At 43.1% G+C, this 19,678-nt stretch overlaps 1 protein-coding gene across 2 annotated transcripts in view; it reads right to left on the bottom strand.

Annotated features, from left to right (window-relative positions):
* Positions 1 to 713: 713 nt before the first annotated feature.
* LOC143793265 (microtubule-associated serine/threonine-protein kinase 4-like) overlaps positions 714 to 19,678 on the bottom strand; it is a 62,621-nt gene continuing 43,656 nt past the window's right edge. Inside the window, exons 1-16 of one of the 2 annotated variants that reach the window (XM_077280084.1) lie at positions 15,652 to 15,899; positions 15,348 to 15,449; positions 14,614 to 14,716; positions 12,344 to 12,411; positions 10,591 to 10,676; positions 9,840 to 10,048; positions 5,789 to 5,927; positions 5,569 to 5,701; positions 5,229 to 5,394; positions 5,014 to 5,112; positions 4,658 to 4,780; positions 4,404 to 4,516; positions 4,219 to 4,310; positions 3,740 to 3,813; positions 1,345 to 1,437; positions 714 to 1,119 (exon numbers count right to left, since the gene is read on the bottom strand). In XM_077280084.1, coding sequence (XP_077136199.1) covers positions 1,022 to 1,119; positions 1,345 to 1,437; positions 3,740 to 3,813; positions 4,219 to 4,310; positions 4,404 to 4,516; positions 4,658 to 4,780; positions 5,014 to 5,112; positions 5,229 to 5,394; positions 5,569 to 5,701; positions 5,789 to 5,927; positions 9,840 to 10,048; positions 10,591 to 10,676; positions 12,344 to 12,411; positions 14,614 to 14,716; positions 15,348 to 15,449; positions 15,652 to 15,876 — 1,923 coding nt within the window. In that variant the 5' untranslated portion in view covers positions 15,877 to 15,899 and the 3' untranslated portion in view covers positions 714 to 1,021. Of the gene's footprint in view, positions 1,120 to 1,344; positions 1,438 to 3,739; positions 3,814 to 4,218; positions 4,311 to 4,403; positions 4,517 to 4,657; positions 4,781 to 5,013; positions 5,113 to 5,228; positions 5,395 to 5,568; positions 5,702 to 5,788; positions 5,928 to 9,839; positions 10,049 to 10,590; positions 10,677 to 12,343; positions 12,412 to 14,613; positions 14,717 to 15,347; positions 15,450 to 15,651; positions 15,900 to 19,678 lie in introns of those variants that run through there. The other variant, XM_077280085.1, reaches the window with a different exon arrangement.

Consider the following 19,678-nt stretch of genomic DNA (forward strand, 5'->3'; position numbering starts at 1 on the left):
TCCTGATTACTCCCTGGCCTTGCACCTGCACCTGCTCCTGTGAACCTGTGTTGGAGATCCTGCCACTCTGCTCTGAGTTCCTGCTGCATACACCAGTGTTCAGTAATCCTCCTTCATCTGCAGCTCGTGTTACTTCCATCTGCATTTGCTGGACATGTAAGCTGTTTCTGCTCTGCAAAACCTGAGACTATTAACCAGGCCTCCCTGGTTGAGCTAAGATGATTTGAACTGCCTAATAGCATATCTATCTGTGTCTGGACTAAGTCAAGGATCTATTCGTGTCAAGTTTCCTCAAGAATAACTGTGCTTCATAGACTTTCTGTTTGTTTGCATCTACCTCTGAAGTTTCCTATTGACTGCTAAGCTGCATTTATTATTTGCACCAAGTGTTGTGGACTTGAGTTTCTCTCTGCACCTGCTTGAATCACCGTGTGATAATATAGACTTTACCACTTATAAAACTGTGTCCTGTAGTTGTCTTGTTCCACGCAAAGAGTCTCCTGAATTATCCCCTATAATTATTACAATAAGTGTTTGTAGTATAAGGTGCGGCCACCTTTAGAATAAATAAGGATATACATATAAGGCTGCATGAATCGGCCACCGGCCAGTATCTGTATATGTACTGAATTTTATCAGCTAAGAAAATACATAGTTAAGTTTGATAAATGTGGAACAAAATGTAACCTAACCTAAAAGTTTATTTATTTATTTATTTATTTTAATTAATAATAGGATAGAAAGATGCAGGAGGGGTAAAACTAGGAACAGAATCAATAGACACAATCATAGTCAAGGAGTCAGCCGGGGTCAGATACCAGGTGATCATCATTAAAAGCCCGGTCAGGCGAGCAGTAGGATTACCGCGGAGCCTGGTGACTAGGGTGATATCGTAACATGGCCGGGTCTAGATGTAAGTCAGAAGGCCACAGGTAGCTGGTGAAGGTCCTTCTGTACAGGTCCAGCTGTGATGGTGGATCTGCTGGACTTCAGGGCGCGGGATGCTTAGGTTTCCCGTCCTTTAGATGGTTCTAGGGCAACAGTGGCAACAAGCAAATATGCGAGCAGCCCTGGATAATCCGCGCCGGCAGGATGATAAGATCCGGCGGAGGATGGAACCTATGAGAAGAGGAATAAATATAATGTAAGTGATGGGACTCCATATGACATGATACTACTGTGCGGTCACTGTGGCCGGACGGCAGAGGAATATTATCACACAGAGATCAGGGATCATTGTCAGCCATCATACATGTGATAATCCCATCACTGACAGATTACGTCGGCTTCACATGAATGATTCTCACTGACATCACACAACATGGAGCTGATTCTCACACTTACCTCGTCTGTTTTTCCCCTTTTTTCCATTTTCTGATTTTTCTTTTTCTATGCTCAGATTTATTGTTGATTTTGTTTCCTCCTGAGCTGGAAATTCTGATCAGAAAGTAAAAAAAAACCCCTCAGTAATGTCATATCTTAATTGGGATCTGCTTTGTCTCCTGAATTTAGTAGGATTGTTCTAGTCCTGTCTCCTTTAGTCCTGATACTCTGGTATTATATCATAATAGGGCAGAATACGTCCTATATAATGTACATAGAATGTAAGTCCGCAAGGACAGGGTCCTCTCCCCTCTGTACCAGTGTGTCACTGTAAACCTGTTTACTGTAAATGATATCTATAACTCTGTATGTAACCCCTTTCTCATGTGCAGCACCATGGAATTAAAGGTGCTATATAAAAAAATAATAATAATAATAATCCCATCTGAGGGGCATTAGATGTGTCACTGAAATAGAGCTGTAAACGCCCTGTGTGCCGCCATATGGTGCATCACTGATGAGCGATATTCTAATATAGGAGACGATGTCTCTTTATGATGATTTAGGTTATTGGACGCTACAACATATCTCACAGAATCCATAAAAAAAATTGTACAAAATTAGTGATATAGAGATACAGTATAGGCCCATGGGCAACATAATTGGGATCCATAGAAACACCAGAAAAGTCCTGGAGCACTAGTCCAATATAAAATATCAACATTTATTTATTCAAAAAGTACAAATACCAATATATTTTAAAAAGACTAATACCATTCATTGTAAAAGTAAGAACCAGGTGATAATGGAGGGCATAATGAGAACAAAAAGAACCAGCTCATCCATAGATCAAATGAAGTAGATATGAGGAATACATGCTAGATGATTTGTTAATATGTTCATACAAGAAGTCCCCGAAGTAAAGTGCAAGAGCTTTTAGCAGTTTCTGATATAGTAGGTGCAGCATGATGTTGCTGAGGGGCATATTGTATGCTTAATCAAATACAAGTTAACAAACAGGTGAAAAGTAAATAACCCACTCAACCAATAATATACATTTACTGCAAATGACTATTAAATCACATGATCCAGGTTCTTACCCATAATGATCCAGTGAGCAGCCCCTACGCGCGTTTCGCGTGGTATTCCTGGGGGGGGGCTGTGGATCTATGGATGAGCTTGTTTTTTTTTTTGTTCTCATTGTGCCCTCCATTATCACCTGGTTCTTAGTTTTACATTGAATGTCCTTAAGGTACCTTCACACTAAGCGACTTTGCAGCGAGAACGACGACGATCCGTGACGTTGCAGCGTCCTGGATAGCGATCTCGTTGTGTTTGACATGCAGCAGCGATCTGGATCCCGCTGTGATATCGCTGGTCAGAGCTAGAAGTCCAGAACTTTATTTTGTCGCTTGATCACCCGCTGTCATTGCTGTATCGGCGTGTGTGACGCCGATACAGCGATGTGTTCACTTGTAACCAGGGTAAACATCGGGTTACTAAGTGCAGGGCCGCTCTTAGTAACCTGATATTTACCCTGGTTACCATTGTAAAAGTAAAAAAAAAACACTACATACTCACCTTCTGATGTCTGTCACGTCCCCCGGCGTCCGCAGGATTACGCGCTGCTGCCGAGAACTTCCTGCACTGAATGTGTCAGCGCCGGCAGTAGCAGAGCACAGCGGTGACGTCACCGCTGTGCTCTGCTTTACTGCCGGCGCTGACACATTCAGTCAGTGCAGGAAGCTCTGAGCAGCAGGGCGTAACACTGGACGCCGGGGGACGTGACAGACATCAGAATGTGAGTATGTGCTGTTTTTTTTTTTTACTTTTACAATGGTAACCAGGGTAAATATCGGGTTACTAAGCGCGGCCCTGCGCTTAGTAACCCGATATTTACCCTGGTTACCCGGGTGCTGCAGGGGGACTTCGGCATCGTTGAAGACAGTTTCAGACAGTCGTTCCCCCGATCGTTGGTCGCTGGAGAGAGCTGTCTGGGTGACAGCTCCCCAGCGACCTAAACAGCGACGTTGCAGCGATCGGCTCGTTGTCTATATCGCTGCAGCGTCGCTGAGTGTGACGGTACCTATAGTCTTTTTGACCTATGTTGGTATTTGTACTTTTTGAATAAATAAATTTTGACATTTTATCTTGGACTAGTGATCCAGCTCTTTTTTGGTGGTCTATTGCAAGTTATGGAGTGTCCCTAATATACTAGGTCTGTCAAAACTCTGTTTTGTGGAGTCTAAATTTAGTGGTTTGTGCTACTATGTTTTCTGCTTTAGTATTATTGTTTTCACAATTGGGATCCATGAAACTTGAATAACATAGGAGTCCTATTACAGATAAACCAGGTGGAAATATTTGAGCCTTGAAGTCAACATCCACATTGTTGGTGCTGCAGATATGGACATACCTGATAGTGAAGACGAGGATGGTAAGATGGTAATAGCGTCGTCTCTGTCATTTACAGAAACAGAATCTTTTTGCCTGTTTGGAAGAAGAAAAACATATAAATCACAAATAAACACAGTATAAAAGCGGTTGACTCACTATAAGAACACCAACTATAAGGCCTAATAGGACGTATGACTGCCATAGTGGGGAAGGTCTTCTACTCAAAACTAACTTTTACAGGACAGAGTGGAAAACAACTACCAAGAATGTCTGGCATGGTATACTACATCTCTTCTATAATGACAGCAGCACTAAAATTGCATAACCATCCACAACTATGGGCAGTTATCACCAGCAGTTACTAAGGCCAAAAGCACAATGACCTCTAACCATGGGATGGTGGATGCTGCATTTGATATTATGGTATTTATGTCCTATGTTTGCTGTTGCACATATATCAGTCTGGAGCTCCCAGTAATGGCCCCATAATCTACTCACATTTCTGAGATATTTGTACTGGATTCTGGGGTACAATCTGGAGAAGACTTGGGATTCTCATTAATCTTCATCCTGATAATGGTGGTACAGAGCTACATGCGGAAGAAATAAGATATGAAATAATTGTATGTCTACCTTTATAAGTCTTTTTATACATATTTGGGATTTATTAATCACATACTTACTTTAGCAAGCCTTTCCGAAGATGATGTAAAATTGTTGAAGTCAAGGTTCTCATTGTCCTCACTTGTGGCCTTCTCATCCTCTGAGACCAGATCTTTTTCTGCATTAGCATGGTCTGCAAGGCATAGGTAATGAAGTGTTATTAGAGCTTGTCAGTAAAACACAGTCACCATTTATTAATGGAAACCGATTTTCACAAAATAAGGAAGAGGAGACAAACAGACACTTAGTCTAGATGATGTCTCCTTCTACTTACTGATAAATAAGCTGGTGTCCACATCTGATGCAAGCTGAGGAACGTACACCGGCTTTTGATTTGGAAGGGTATCAAAGTCTAAGTCACTAAGAAATGGATGACCCTTGATCTCAAATGCTCCTCCTGGATAAAGGAATACAAAAGTGATGCGGACATTGTCAGAGACAGCTTCATATCGGAACAGTTTATCTTACTTTGAGCTAATTACACAACTGAGCAGACATGTAGAAAATAGACTGAAAATCTTAGTATGGAGAACTATAAATGGAGAAGCTGATAGAGAAGTAATGATCATCATGGACATGAGTGATATGTCCTCAGGGTAATAAGGGAATATTAATTATTGTATCTGTTACCTGTCCCAAGTCTATCCACAGGATTTGTTCTGAGCAGCTGAGTGATGAGGTCCTGAGCATCGGGTGGAGTAGTTTGATGACTATCCCAAATTATGTCTCCTGTTATATAGAAAATTACAGAACATAAAACCTCTTTACTGGACTGTAAGATAAAGCAAAGGAAGTAACTAAACTAAGAGAACCAGTAAAAGTAATGATCAGATTATTCTACTTACCAGTGACCACATTTTCATAAAGCTCAGATAGGGAATCTTCATCAAATGGTGCATATCCCTGGAAAAATTCATATAATATGATGCCCATTGCCCACCAGTCAACAGGTCTTCCATAGCCTTGCTTTAGGATGACCTCAGGGGCTTTGTAATCAGGGGTGCCACTTGTCTGGAAACCAACAGAAAATAGGATGAGAATCGATTAAACGATTATCACAAGTTCTTGACATAAAAACAGAATTACAGAAATACAAAAAAATCATTGGAAAAGTTCTCTAAAAATGGGAAGAGAAAATAAAATTATAAGATTTGTATAGAACAAGTTCTTGTAGGTAATGCTGACCTCGCAGTCCAGGAACTCTCTGGAGATGTCCTCTGCTGAGCGCTTGTAGGTATTGGTGTTTGGTATCATGGCACCAAGCTTTGAAAGTCCAAAGTCGGTAATTTTAATATGTCCAGTAGATGTTATCAGGAGGCTGTGAAAGAGAAGATGATTTTAGCTTCATAGACCATGAGATAATAAATGATGACTTTCCCTCTTTATTACTGTAAGGGGCACTTACTTTTCCGGCTTCAGGTCTCTGTGCACCACACCGTAACTATGCAGGTATTCCACACCAAGAACCGCTTCTGCAAAGTACATGCGGGCCAAGGGGACAGAGAAAGGACCCATGGTGCTTAAAAGGGTCTCACAGTCTCCACCTATAGAAGAAAGGAAATAAGACCGGTGAGGGGTTTATACAGCAGATCACCATGATGTACAGTGAGAAGTGAGGCAAATTTTAGGCCGCGCCTCTGACCACACCCATTCATAATTAGTCACACCCATATCCACGTCCTAACCACACCCATTTAGCAATGCTGATCACACTGTTTCATATACAATAATTATAAACAAAAAAATATGGCCACACAGTGCTCCATACTGTATAATGACCACACATGATGCCCCATACTGTATAATGGCCACACATGACGCTCCATACTGTATAATGACCGCATGCATACTGTATAATGGCCGCACATGATGCTCCATACTGTATAATGACCGCACATGATGCCCCATACTGTATAATGACCACACATGAGGCTGCCTACTGTATAATGACCGCACATGATGCTCCATACTGTATAATGACCGCACATGATGCTCCATACTGTATAATGGCCCCACATGATGCTCCATACTGTATAATAACCACACATGATTCTCCATACTGTATAATGACCACACATGATGCTCCATACTGTCTAATGACCGCACATGATGCTCAATACTGTATAATGACCGCACATGATGCTCCATACTGTATAATGGCCCCACATGATTCTCCATACTGTATAATGACCACACATGATGCTCCATACTGTCTAATGACTGCACATGATGCTCCATACTGTATAATGACCGCACATGATGCTCCATACTGTATACTGGCCGCACATGATGCTCCATACTGTATAATGACCGCACATGATGCTCCATACTGTATAATGACCGCACATGATGCTGCATATTGTATAATGACCGCACATGATGCTCCATACTGTATACTGGCCGCACATGATGCTCCATAATGTATACTGGCCGCACATGATGCTCCATACTGTATAATGACCGCACATGATGCTCCATACTGTATAATGACCGCACATGATGCTGCATACTGTATAATGACCTCACATGATGCTCCATACTGTATACTGGCTGCACATGATGCTCCATACTGTATAATGACCGCACATGATGCTGCATACTGTACAATGACTGCACATGATGCTCCATACTGTATAATGACCACACATGATGCTGCATACTGTATAATGACCGCACATGATGCTCCATACTGTATAATGACCGCACATGATGCTCCATACTGTCTAATGACCGCACATGATGCTCCATACTGTATAATGACTGCACATGATGCTCCATACTGTATAATGACCGCACATGATGCTCCATACTGTCTAATGACCGCACATGATGCTGCATACTGTATAATGGCCACAGTTCTCCATACTGTATAATGACATACAGGCACACAGCTCACACACACGGCTCACACACACCTCACACACATGCAACATCACACACACATGCAGTATCACACATACACACGCAGCATCACAAACGCAGCTCACAAACACATGCAGCTTTGACACAAATGCATCACACACGCAGCCATCACACACACACACGCAGCCATCACACACACACACACGCAGGCAGCCATCACACACACACACGCAGCCATCACACACACACGCAGCCATCACACACACCCGCAGCCATCACACACACGCAGCCATCACACACACGCAGCCATCACACACACACACCCATCACACACACGCAGCGAAGCGCGCCGCAGCAAATTTTAGGCCACACCTCTGACCACACCCATTCATAATTAGTCACACCCATATCCACTTCCCAACCGCACCCATTTAGCACTGCTGATCACACTGTTTCATATACAATAATTATAAACAAAAAAATATGGCCACACAGTGCTCCATACTGTATAATGACCACACATGATGCCCCATACTGTATAATGGCCACACATGACGCTCCATACTGTATAATGACCACACATGAGGCTGCCTACTGTATAATAACCGCACATGATGCTCCATACTGTATAATGACCGCACATGATGCTCCATACTGTATAATGGCCCCACATGATTCTCCATACTGTATAATGACCACACATGATTCTCCATACTGTATAATGACCACACATGATGCTCCATACTGTCTAATGACCGCACATGATGCTCAATACTGTATAATGACCGCACATGATGCTCCATACTGTATAATGGCCCCACATGATTCTCCATACTGTATAATGACCACACATGATGCTCCATACTGTCTAATGACCGCACATGATGCTCCATGCTGTATAATGACCGCACATGATGCTCCATACTGTATACAGGCCGCACATGATGCTCCATACTGTATAATGACCACACATGATGCTCCATACTGTATAATGACCGCACATGATGTTGCATATTGTATAATGACCACACATGATGCTCCTTACTGTATACTGGCCGCACATGATGCTCCATAATGTACACTGGCCGCACATGATGCTCCATACTGTATAATGACCGCACATGATGCTCCATACTGTATAATGACCGCACATGATGCTGCATACTGTATAATGACCGCACATGATGCTCCATACTGTATACTGGCTGCACATGATGCTCCATACTGTATGATGACCGCACATGATGCTGCATACTGTATAATGACCGCACATGATGCTCAATACTGTATACTGGCTGCACATGATGCTCCATACTGTATGATGACCGCACATGATGCTGCATACTGTATAATGACTGCACATGATGCTCTATACTGTTTAATGACCGCACATGATGCTGCATACTGTATAATGACCGCACATGATGCTCCATACTGTATAATGACCGCACATGATGCTCCATACTGTCTAATGACTGCACATGATGCTCCATACTGTATAATGACTGCACATGATGCTCCATACTGTATAATGACCGCACATGATGCTGCATACTGTATAATGGTCACAGTTCTCCATACTGTATAATGACATACAGGCACGCAGCTCACACACACGCTCACACACACGGCTCACACACACCTCACACACATGCAGCATCACACACACATGCAGTATCACACATACACACGCAGCATCACAAACGCAGCTCACAAACACATGCAGCTTTGACACAAATGCATCACACACACAGCCATCACACACACGCAGCCATCACACACACACACGCAGCCATCACACACACACACGCAGCCATCACACACCCACGCAGCCATCACACGCACACGCAGCCATCACACACAGGCAGCCATCACACACACACGCAGCCATCACACACACGCAGCCATTACACACACACACACCCATCACACACACGCAGCCATCACATACACACCAGATACCTCATACACACATGACACACATGCAGCATCTCACACACAGACATGCAGCATCTCACACACACACACATGCAGCATCTCACACACACACACACACACATGCAGCAGCAGCATCACACACACACACACACACACTCTCCTCTGTGGTGCAGGGGCGGCTGATCTGTCCATGTGCAGCTCTTCAGTTTCTCCTGCTGCTCACAGCTCTGCACTGTCCCGGCACCTCCCCGTCTCTCCTTCTCTGTGCGGGGATACTAGGTAAGAGCAGGAGAAGCCAGAGCTCCGTGCACACACAGGAGGTAGTGAGTTGCTGACCTTTCATGTTGATTGCTGCTGGCTCTCTGCCTCAGCATGGCAGCGCAGCGCCGCACAGGGGGCGGGGAGGGGGAAGGGGGGGCAGGGTCGCTCGGGAGGTGACCCACCCTGCTTTTATGAAAAAAAAAAAACAGCCACAAACCTAAGTTACTCAGGTGCCACCCCCTGCATTGTCCCCGCCCTAGGCACGTAGTGCGGGACAACTAATGTCCCTCCCGGGATCCCGGGGCTGACTGTCAAAATCAGGACAGTCCCGCGTGATCCGGGACGGTTGGGAGGTATGGGCATGGGGTGAATATAATACAATATACGTGTCCTACCTCCTACATACTCCATGACCATACACAGGTGAGATCTAGTAGGGAAGGAGCAGAGCATGGAGACCACAAAGGGACAATCTGCGAATGTTAGGATGTCCCTCTCCAGATAGGCCCTTCCCACTCTCTGTGGAGTATCCAGGTTCCGCTTGGCCAATTTCTTCATTGCAAAGATCTTTTGAGAGGCTTTATGGTGCACTAAGTAGACAGACCTGGAGAGAAAGAGAATCCATGGTTTATAATGAACCCGTATAAACAGTCTGTATATACAAGTCATTACATGATCTTCTGTACTAATGTTTAATACCAGCAGTCCGGCCATCACTAGAAATCCACATCTAGAAATACATAAAAGAGCTCCACATAGATGATGGGAGGTCTGCACAATGCCCCGTCTGCCAGACCCTCACCCAGGTCACATTATAGATGAGAGAATCTACAGAAATTCATCTTGGGCAGATTCGCTATAACCGACCAGTAGATACGATTCAGTCCAAATAAAAATTGGTTTAAATTGAAAATGCTCCAATTGTTGTAAGTGTAATGTATTATGTCATCCCTTTCCTTACAGACTGATTTGTTACAGATCAGTTCGCTCAGATTATATAACGGAGATGAATAGTGACATTAGATGTGGACAGTGATGTGGACTCAGATCGTTTCCCTATGACAACACTGAATGGCAGAGCACAGAGGCAGAAGCATTGTCATAGGGAACCCTGAGAAATGGGGACTATGGGAACAGAAATCTCACCCAAAAGTTCCACTGCTGATCAGTTTAGATGTCTCATAGTCGCTCATACGCGGCTCTCCTGCCGGGATCAATGATCTGATCAAGTCCTAGAAAAGAATAAGAGAAAATACTAAGATATAAGATATAGAAGCTGCAGGAAAACATCTCAGGAGGTAAAAACTTCTATTCCTGTATTATGTCCCCGCTGATTTACACTGATCCGACTTAGGGGACGATACAAGCCAGATGCATGGATGTAATATAAGGGGGATCCTCTATTCACCAGTATTATTGTAATGTGCTGGCTAAAACGGGAGATCACACAGGGGAGAACCTACAGGGAATCTATCATCAGGTTTGTGCTATGTAATCTGGGAGCAGTTATGATTTAGGAGCAGAGACCCTGATTCCAGCAATGTGTTACTTACTAGGCTTTGTGTTGTTGTTTTAATAAAATCAGTATTTGATCAGCAGGAGATTATCACTAGGACTATGTGTCTCGTGTCATGTAGTCCTATTGCTCTGTATACCCACCACCACCACTGAATAGCAGTTTTCTGCCTATGCACAGTGTACACAGAAAGCTTCCAATCAGTGGTGTGGGCGGTGTTATACAAGGCTCAGGATTCAGAGCTCTGCTAGATCTGCAGCAGAGAAAACAGGGATATTATCACATCTGCTGCCCTCAGTAAAGTAAGTGAAATATCACTGGAATCAGGGTCTGTGTCCCTACATTATGCTTCAGCATAAACATTGTGACAGATTCCATTTAACCCCTTCACCCCCGGAACTTTTCCATTTTTTCGTTTTCGTTTTTCGCTCTCCTCCTTCCCAGAGCCATAACTTTTTTACTTTTTTGTCAATATGGCCATGTGAGGGCTTATTTTTTGCGGGACGAGATGTACTTTTGAATGATACCATTGGTTTTACCATGCCGTGTAACAGAAAACGGGAAAAAAATTCCAAGTGTGATGAAATTGCAAACAATTGTTTTTTGTTTGGCTTATTTGCTAGGCTCATCAAATGCTAAAACTGACCTGCCATTATGGTTCTCCAGGTCATTACGAGTTCACAGACACCTAACATGTCTAGGTTATTTTTTATCTAAGTGGTGGAAAAAAATTCCAAATTTTGCAAAAAAAAAAACAACTTTTTTATATTTTTTACTTTTTTTATATTTTTAAACACTTTTTTTAAATTTTGGCATGCTTCAATAGCCTCCATAGGAGGCTAGAAGCATGCACAATTCAATTGGCTCTGCTACATAGAGGTGAAATACAGATCACCTCTATGTAGCAGAAATCCAGGTGTACTTTGAACGCCGACCACAGGGTGGCGCTCAAAGCAATCGGCCATCAACAACCATAGAGGTCTCAAGGATCATGTGACGGGGGTCAGCGGTGGGGGCACTTCCGGCCGCGCTGCCGGGAGCGCTTGACGGCGGCATTTAACTAGTTAATGGGCGCGAGCGGATCGCGATTCCGTTCGCGCTCATTGCGCGCACATGTCAGCTGTACAAAACAGCTGACATATCGCGGCTTTGAGGTGGGCTCACCGCCGAAGCCCACCTCAAAGCAGGGGATCTGCCAGCTGACGTACTATTCCGTCAGCTGGCAGAAAGGGGTTAATATAAATGCTATTATCTAACCCCATAGTGTCACCTACACTTAGAACAGAGCCGTCCCATGATTATATGGGGGATAACACTGGACGGGTCACTCACACCCCATGATGTGGTGATACACAGACACCCCTATATCTCTATGATACTTACACCGGCAGATTCTTGGATCTCCGGGATCTCACAGTTTCCACTGTCGGGATTCGCCAGCGCTGATGGTTCTAAAATAGTGATGAAGAAATAAAATGTATTAGACGATATCAATCCTACATACATAATCCCGCAATATAATGGAGAAATGACAAGACATCTGTAAATGGGATTAATCCTCGTTATATGAGGATTCTACATATGAGAACGTACGGAGCATCCACAGATAAATGTAATGTAAATGGTGCAGGACCCCCAATCATCATATGAATGCGGAGCCCCCCCACCCTCGCTGCACATGTGAGTGATGGGCAGAGAGCTGAAGCATAGCAGCCATATGCAAATTATCCTGGGAGTGATTTGGGGGGGTGTCACTGAACTCGGATTTCTTCTTCCCGCCCCCAGTGCACTTCCATCCTGATTTCTTATGGCTTCTACATTACATTTCTCCTGACTGGCACATTGGATTCAGTAAACAAATACTTTTTATTAGGGGAGAACGTCCTATACAGTCATACCACCCCTTCTATATGTAACATGTGCTGCCAGGTTCAAAGAAAAACAGACTAGGTCCTATATATGGGGATCACCACAATACGAATATGGCATAAATGTGAACACAGCTTTATTGAGTAACACAAAAAAGTGACATAAACACTTACAATTAAAAACATTTAAAAAGCATGATTATGCTATACACAACAGCCCCTAATACGGCAGTAACCCACATAGGACTCGACAGTATAACCTTATATATAGTATGTTCTCACAAAGACCAACCTGGCCATACAGTGATGAATGTAGGCCATAATACCTTGGCACTCCCCTGGATAATATACAATTGTACAAACTATTGATAACAAATGAAAAAGACATGCATATGACAATAGAAAATGTGAAGCTGACACCAACACATAAATTCCTGCACCCTAGGTCCAGAATAAAGGACCAAACCGCACAAACCTGCCTAGCAATAAAAAACAGATGTGCATATGGACGAATATACTACAAGGTAGCAGGGACTGTTAGGCTAGGTTCACATTGCGTTAGGGCAATCCGTTTAGCGCTAGCGCTAGCGGATTGTGCTAACGCAATATTTATTTAGGGGCCGTGTTAGGGGTCGCGTTAACGTCCCCGCTCTTGCAGATCCCCGATCTGCGAGAGCGGGGAACGGACCTCGGGCGCGCCGCGGACGCTGCAAGCAGCGTCCGGGGCGCGACACAGAAGAACGGCACATCGTTAGCGTGAGCCGAAAAAGGCACGCGCTAACGATGCGCTACAGGGAAACTTCACATTGCTGTCAATGGGTGCGCTAACGGACCCGTTGCACGGCGTTAATTGCGACATTTTCGCCGTGCAACGCTGTCCGTTAGCGTGCACACATTAACGCAATGTGAACCTAGCCTTAACAAGCAGAGCAGTCACTTGTAATATGCAAACCACAATCCGCCACAAAAATGCTGAGAGAGTAACACAAGGACCTCTCATGAGAGTCTCCTGACGAAGCCACCCTGTGTGGTGGCGACACGCGTTGGGTCTCTTAGTAGCCCACGTTAGGACTCTCATGAGAGGTTCTACAGGCTTAGGCAGGACATGCCTTTGGGTACTATACATTGATTGCCTCTCTTTCATATGTGGCCTCTATATTTTCCTTGTGTTACTCTCAGCATTTTTGTGTTTTTTATTGCTAGGCAGGTTTGTGCGGTTTGGTCCTTTATTCTGGACCTAGGGTGCAGGGATTTATGTGTTGGTGTCAGCTTCACATTTTCTATTGTCATATGCATATCTTTTTCATTTGTTATCAATAGTTTGTACAATTGTATATTATCCAGGGGAGTGCCAAGGTATTATGGCCTACATGCATCACTGTATGGCCAGGTTGGTCTTTGTGAGAACATACTATATATAAGGTTATACTGTCGAGTCCTATGTGGGTTACTGCCGTATTAGGGGCTGTTGTGTATAGCATAATCATGCTTTTTAAATGTTTTTAATTGTAAGTGTTTATGTCACTTTTTTGTGTTACTCAATAAAGCTGTGTTCACATTTATGCCATATTCGTATTGTGGTGATCCCCATATATAGGACCTAGTCTGTTTTTCTTTGAGCATGTTCATTATTGTGTAGGTCCTGGTGGCATCCCACTGACCGTGGTGCCCCCTCATAACTAATTTATGTGCTGCCAGGTTCCCATTACATGGAGCAGAGAGTGAATCTGCCATTATTCCCTGCTCCGTGTAATCTCCGGATATTCCCTGTAGTGATCGGCTCACCTGTCATCAGATCGCTGCTCGGCTCCGGCTGACTCCTATCAGGGTCAGAGGTTTCCGGGGGGGTCACATACTCCCCACTTTCGTCATCGCCTTCTGGTGTTTCCTAATAGATATAATATAGAAAATTAATATGTGGAAGATTTACAGATACAGCAATTGTGACTCGACAAATCACGCGCCGTCATGAGAACTTTTCTCAGAAACTTCTCTCACTTATGTGGATTAAGATGAGGTAATATTGAAAAATCTCACGATCGGTGTCAGATTTTATTTTCTGCACCGTGATATCCCAGAGCTGCGCTCTCCGCGCTCTTTACACCATGGAAACATCTTGTGCCTCATTCATTACAGTAATGGGTAGAATTGCTTTACACTGCAGCTCCTCTCCACAAGTCCACATTAATATACTGTATAATGGACTTGTATGCAGAACATTTCTGTAATGACGTCTATTATCTCAGCTGCAGCATTTACAAGCAGGAAAACTCTGATAGAGCGAGAAAGAAGGGAAAATACCGACTTCCCCCACTGAGCTGTGACTACCTCAGCAGAATACAGACTGTCCTCACAGAGGAGGGAGCAGCACAGACAGGCGGCCATAAAACCTCCTGTGCCTGCCGGGGACTGACAGGGAGGCCTGTAAGATCTAACCCCAGGTCTTCTGATACCTGACCGGTGATCTGGAGAAGATCAGAAAACAAGGACGTGTGATAGAGAAGATGATGGCTCCTTACCGGGCGTTCTGACGAGCGGGCCGGACCTTCCAGGACACACAGGACTTTTTCGGCCAGTTGTTTCATAAAAGCCAAATCTCCATATTGAGATCTATTTTCAGCCTATAAAGAAGAAAAGAAACAAAAATTATGATATGAGAAAAGTCCCAATGGAGGCGGCCATTGTATGTGACGTCTGCTCCTCTCTGCAGATACAATGGCTCCATATCTGGGGACTCCTATATAGGAGGAAAGAAGAAGCTTCCATCCCACCATTATTATCTATGATTATGGAGACGTTTTGTGCGGAGCGTCCGCCATTTACCTGGTGTAGTAATGTCTTGATGTTGTGACGTAAATCAGTCAGATACTCTGACGTTAGTTGACCTTGTCGGTTTTTGGTCAGGCAGTCCTTTACTAGCTGCACCACCAGCCGGTGAGTGAAGCAGAGGACGCCATCGGGTGGTAGAAGCTCAATGTCAGGGTGATTGATGATAAGAATCTCCCACAAAGCTTGTACTTGAAAATGATTCAGACGTAATTCAGCCATAGTGAAAAATTGCAACTGCTCTCTGTCACTAAGGAACCAAAAATGGCACCGGTGATTCCGTGTACATTGTAGAAGTAGGGAATGTCGTCTGTGATGTCACAATAGCCGGGAATCACCAGTGATGTCATAATGGCTGATCATCACCAGTGATGTCATCGTGGCCAAGCAGCACCAGTGATGTCATCACGGAATCTTGTGATAGAATCTTCAAGGATCGGCTGTGCACAAATAGATGCTGCCTGGCAATATTTTGGGTTCGCTCACACCTGTCTATAAATAATTGGTCCCATTCTTATCCAGGACAGTGGGATGAGTTTTTCTCTCTTGTGCTGTCCGTGTAGAATCCATTATTTTATTCTGCAACTATTAATCTTTTCCAGGACCATTTACAGCTTCATATGCTACAGAATTGTAATGTCTCCGAAAAACTCGGTTGTCAGTAAGGCATGTGACTATTTTCTGGCACTGCCCAATTTTGGACTGAAATCACAGCATGCTGCTTTTTTTCTCATGCCAAATACGTGCTGTGTTTTTTCGCGCATTTTTATCATTCACTTGAATGGGCAAAGACTGAAAGACTTGACATAACACTGATTAAAAAAAAAAAGCACTGACATTTCAGAAATCACATTCTCTAGACTGGTTCTATAAAATGCAGCATTTTTTGGCACCGAAAAAAAAAACCCTTAAGAAACAGCACTTGTGGAATCACCCTAAAGATATCCTCAGTAGTGATGGGTGCATGTGCTCTGATAATGCAGTATCCGAGCATGTTCGTGTATTGAGCGAGTTTCTTCGGCGTGCCTGAAAAATATGTTTGAGTCCCCGCGGCATCTCGAGCAAAGTTTTCTGGCACTCCGAAAAGTTTGATTAGCACTCGAGCATGCTGGGTTAACACCTTATCCGAGTCTGCTCGCTCATCACTAATCCTCAGTCATGAATTAATCGGGTCTTCTGCACCCTGTCAGTGCATTTGTTTGGAGGCCTGAGCAGTTAATCATTTCTGCTTCTTTTGTTTGCAATTTTTTCAAATGAATGGAAATACTGTATATATTTATTACCTCACATGTCTTTTTTTTCTTCATAAAACATTTAACTCATTGGTTGCAGAGTTTACTATTAACAACTGTGACAAATTTAGAAGAATTAATGAGCAATGACCCAAGTAATAAATCATTAAAAATCATGACATCGTTAACATTGATCATTGTCTTCAGAAAGTTTCATCCTTTACTTAAACAGTAAAATGCCCCACTTTTATGTCCCTATTATGGGCGTAATGTATGAAGCACATGAAAGAGAAAGAGAAAGCAGGAAATATATACATATTCTTTTTTAACATTAGTTTTAATTTATATATATATATATATATATATATATATATATATAATACATATATATACTATATATATAATACATATATATACTCTATATATATATATATATATATATATATATATACAGGTGCTTCTCACAAAATTTCGAATAACATTAAAAAGTTAATTTATTTCAGTTCTTCAATACAAAAAGTGAATCTCATATTATATAGAGTCATTACACACAGGCTGACTCTTATTAAAATGAACAAGGGCTGGATTCGGAAAGACTTCTGTACACCACCAAGTGAAAACAGCGAAACATAACCTGAAATACATTCTTTCTTTTGGGGAGGTGTATTCCCATGCACCTCTTCACAACCACACATGGGTATACGCTTCCAGATGTGATCTGTTTGTTGTTATCCTCCTCCTTATCGTCATCCTCATCATCCAGAACCACTAGATGACTAGGGTGAACATACTCTGTACTGTTATAGGCCGGTGAATTTTGGGCACGGGGGCTGTGAAGGCACTATTTTATTTAGTAAAAACAGGACCCCACATTGGGGAATTGGGCATTACATTACACTGGGCCTACTTCTTAAGTCTGTCTCCTGCAATGTGCCCTTTAACTGCCACTAGATGACCAGGGTGAATGTGTTCAGTACTGTTATAGGCCAGTGAATTTTGGGCGAGGGGCCTGCGATGGCACTAGTCTATTTTTAAAAAAGGTAACCCCATTGGGGAATTGGTTGGCAGCTCATGCACTGCATTACAAGTCTCAGAGACACACACCACTACATTGGGCCTACTTCTTAACTCTGTCTCCTGCAATGTGTCCTTTAACTGCCACTGGATGACCAGGTTGAATTTGCTCTGTATGGTGCATTTTGGGCAAGGGGGCTATGATGGCACTCTTTTATTTTGTAAAAAAGGACCTCACGTTGGGGAATTGGGCATGACATTACATTGGGCCTGCTTCTTCATTCTGTCTCCTGCAATGTGTCCTTTACCTGCAACTAGATCACTAGGGTGAACGTGCTCTGTACGGTGCATTTTGGGCAAGGGGGCTGTGATGGCACTCTTTTATTTTGTTAAAAAAGGACCCCACATTGGGGAATTGGGCATGACATTACATTGGGCCTACTTCTTAAGTCTGTCTCCTGGAATGTGTCCTTTAACTGCCACTAGATGACCAAGGTGAACGTGCTCATTACTGTTATAGGCCGGTGAATTTTGGGCAAGGGGCCTGCGATGGCACTAGTCTAATTTTTAAAAAGGTACCCCATTGAGGAATTGTTTGGCAGCTCATGCACTCCCTTTTAAGTCTCAGTGACCCACACCACTACATTAGGCTTTCTTCTTAACTCTGTCTCCTGCAATGTCTCTTGTTTAACTGCCACTAGATCACCAGTGTTAATGTGCTTTGCACTGTTATAGGCCGGTGAAGTTTGGGCAAGGGGCCTGCGATGGCACTAGTCTATTTTTTAAAAAAGGAACCCCTATTGGGGAATTGATTGGCAGATCATGGCCTGCATTACAAGTCTCAGAGACACACACCACTACATTGGGCCTAATTCTTAACTGTGTCTCGTGCAATGTCTCTTTTTTAACTGCCACTAGATCACCAGGGTGAACGTGCTTTGTACTGTTATAGGCCGGTGAAGTTTGGGCAAGGAGGGCTGTGATGGCAATAGTATATTTTTAAAAAGGTACCCCACATTGGTGAAACCACATCCTTGTTGGCACAGACTTCATAACATTTGTGTACCTAAAAGAGCTCCCTAAAAAAGCTCCTTTTTGTGTTGCCTGGTTGCTCACATTGCACACAATACACTTCATATAAATTTGATAAAGCAATGCTGTTAGTTTGTGTCAGTAGTTCATTAAAAATATAGCTTTGTCCACTATATTAGTTTTTCTCCTTGAGAGCCATAACTTTGGCTGCCTCAAATGTACAAATGGGGAATATACAAATGGCGATTTGTAAAAAAAATTAAAATACTGAATACCGAATGCATTCAGACAATCATATAGCTGCATTTCTTGTAACACATTTACAGATGTGACAGACAATGCTCATAATGACACAATCTTGATAAATGTTTGTTTGTTTATTCACTTCACAAACAGTTCTAAGCCTCTATATTTTTGCTGTTTGTCATTGTAAAACATTAAGGTTTACTGAAACTATGCCTGTGGTGGTTTGATCTAAATCCTTGTGGCTTTTATTTTCTAGGGGTGTATGGCCCCTCGTCTGATGACTCCATGATATCTCAGTTTCATCCAACCTTGAAAAGTGGCCACTTGAAGGTCTGGGTGAAACTAGAGTTACTACATAGTGTAAATCACTATATAAGACCAGAGAAACATGACTAAGACAGATGCCAAAACTGGGGTACCTGTACATGTACAGTGTGCTGATACCTGCATAATTGGGGATGCCCATGCAGTGTAGGTAATCTCCCAGGAGTTCTCTGTCT

The sequence above is a fragment of the Ranitomeya variabilis genome, chromosome 1, assembly GCF_051348905.1.
Source record: "Ranitomeya variabilis isolate aRanVar5 chromosome 1, aRanVar5.hap1, whole genome shotgun sequence".
NCBI lineage: Eukaryota > Metazoa > Chordata > Amphibia > Anura > Dendrobatidae > Ranitomeya > Ranitomeya variabilis.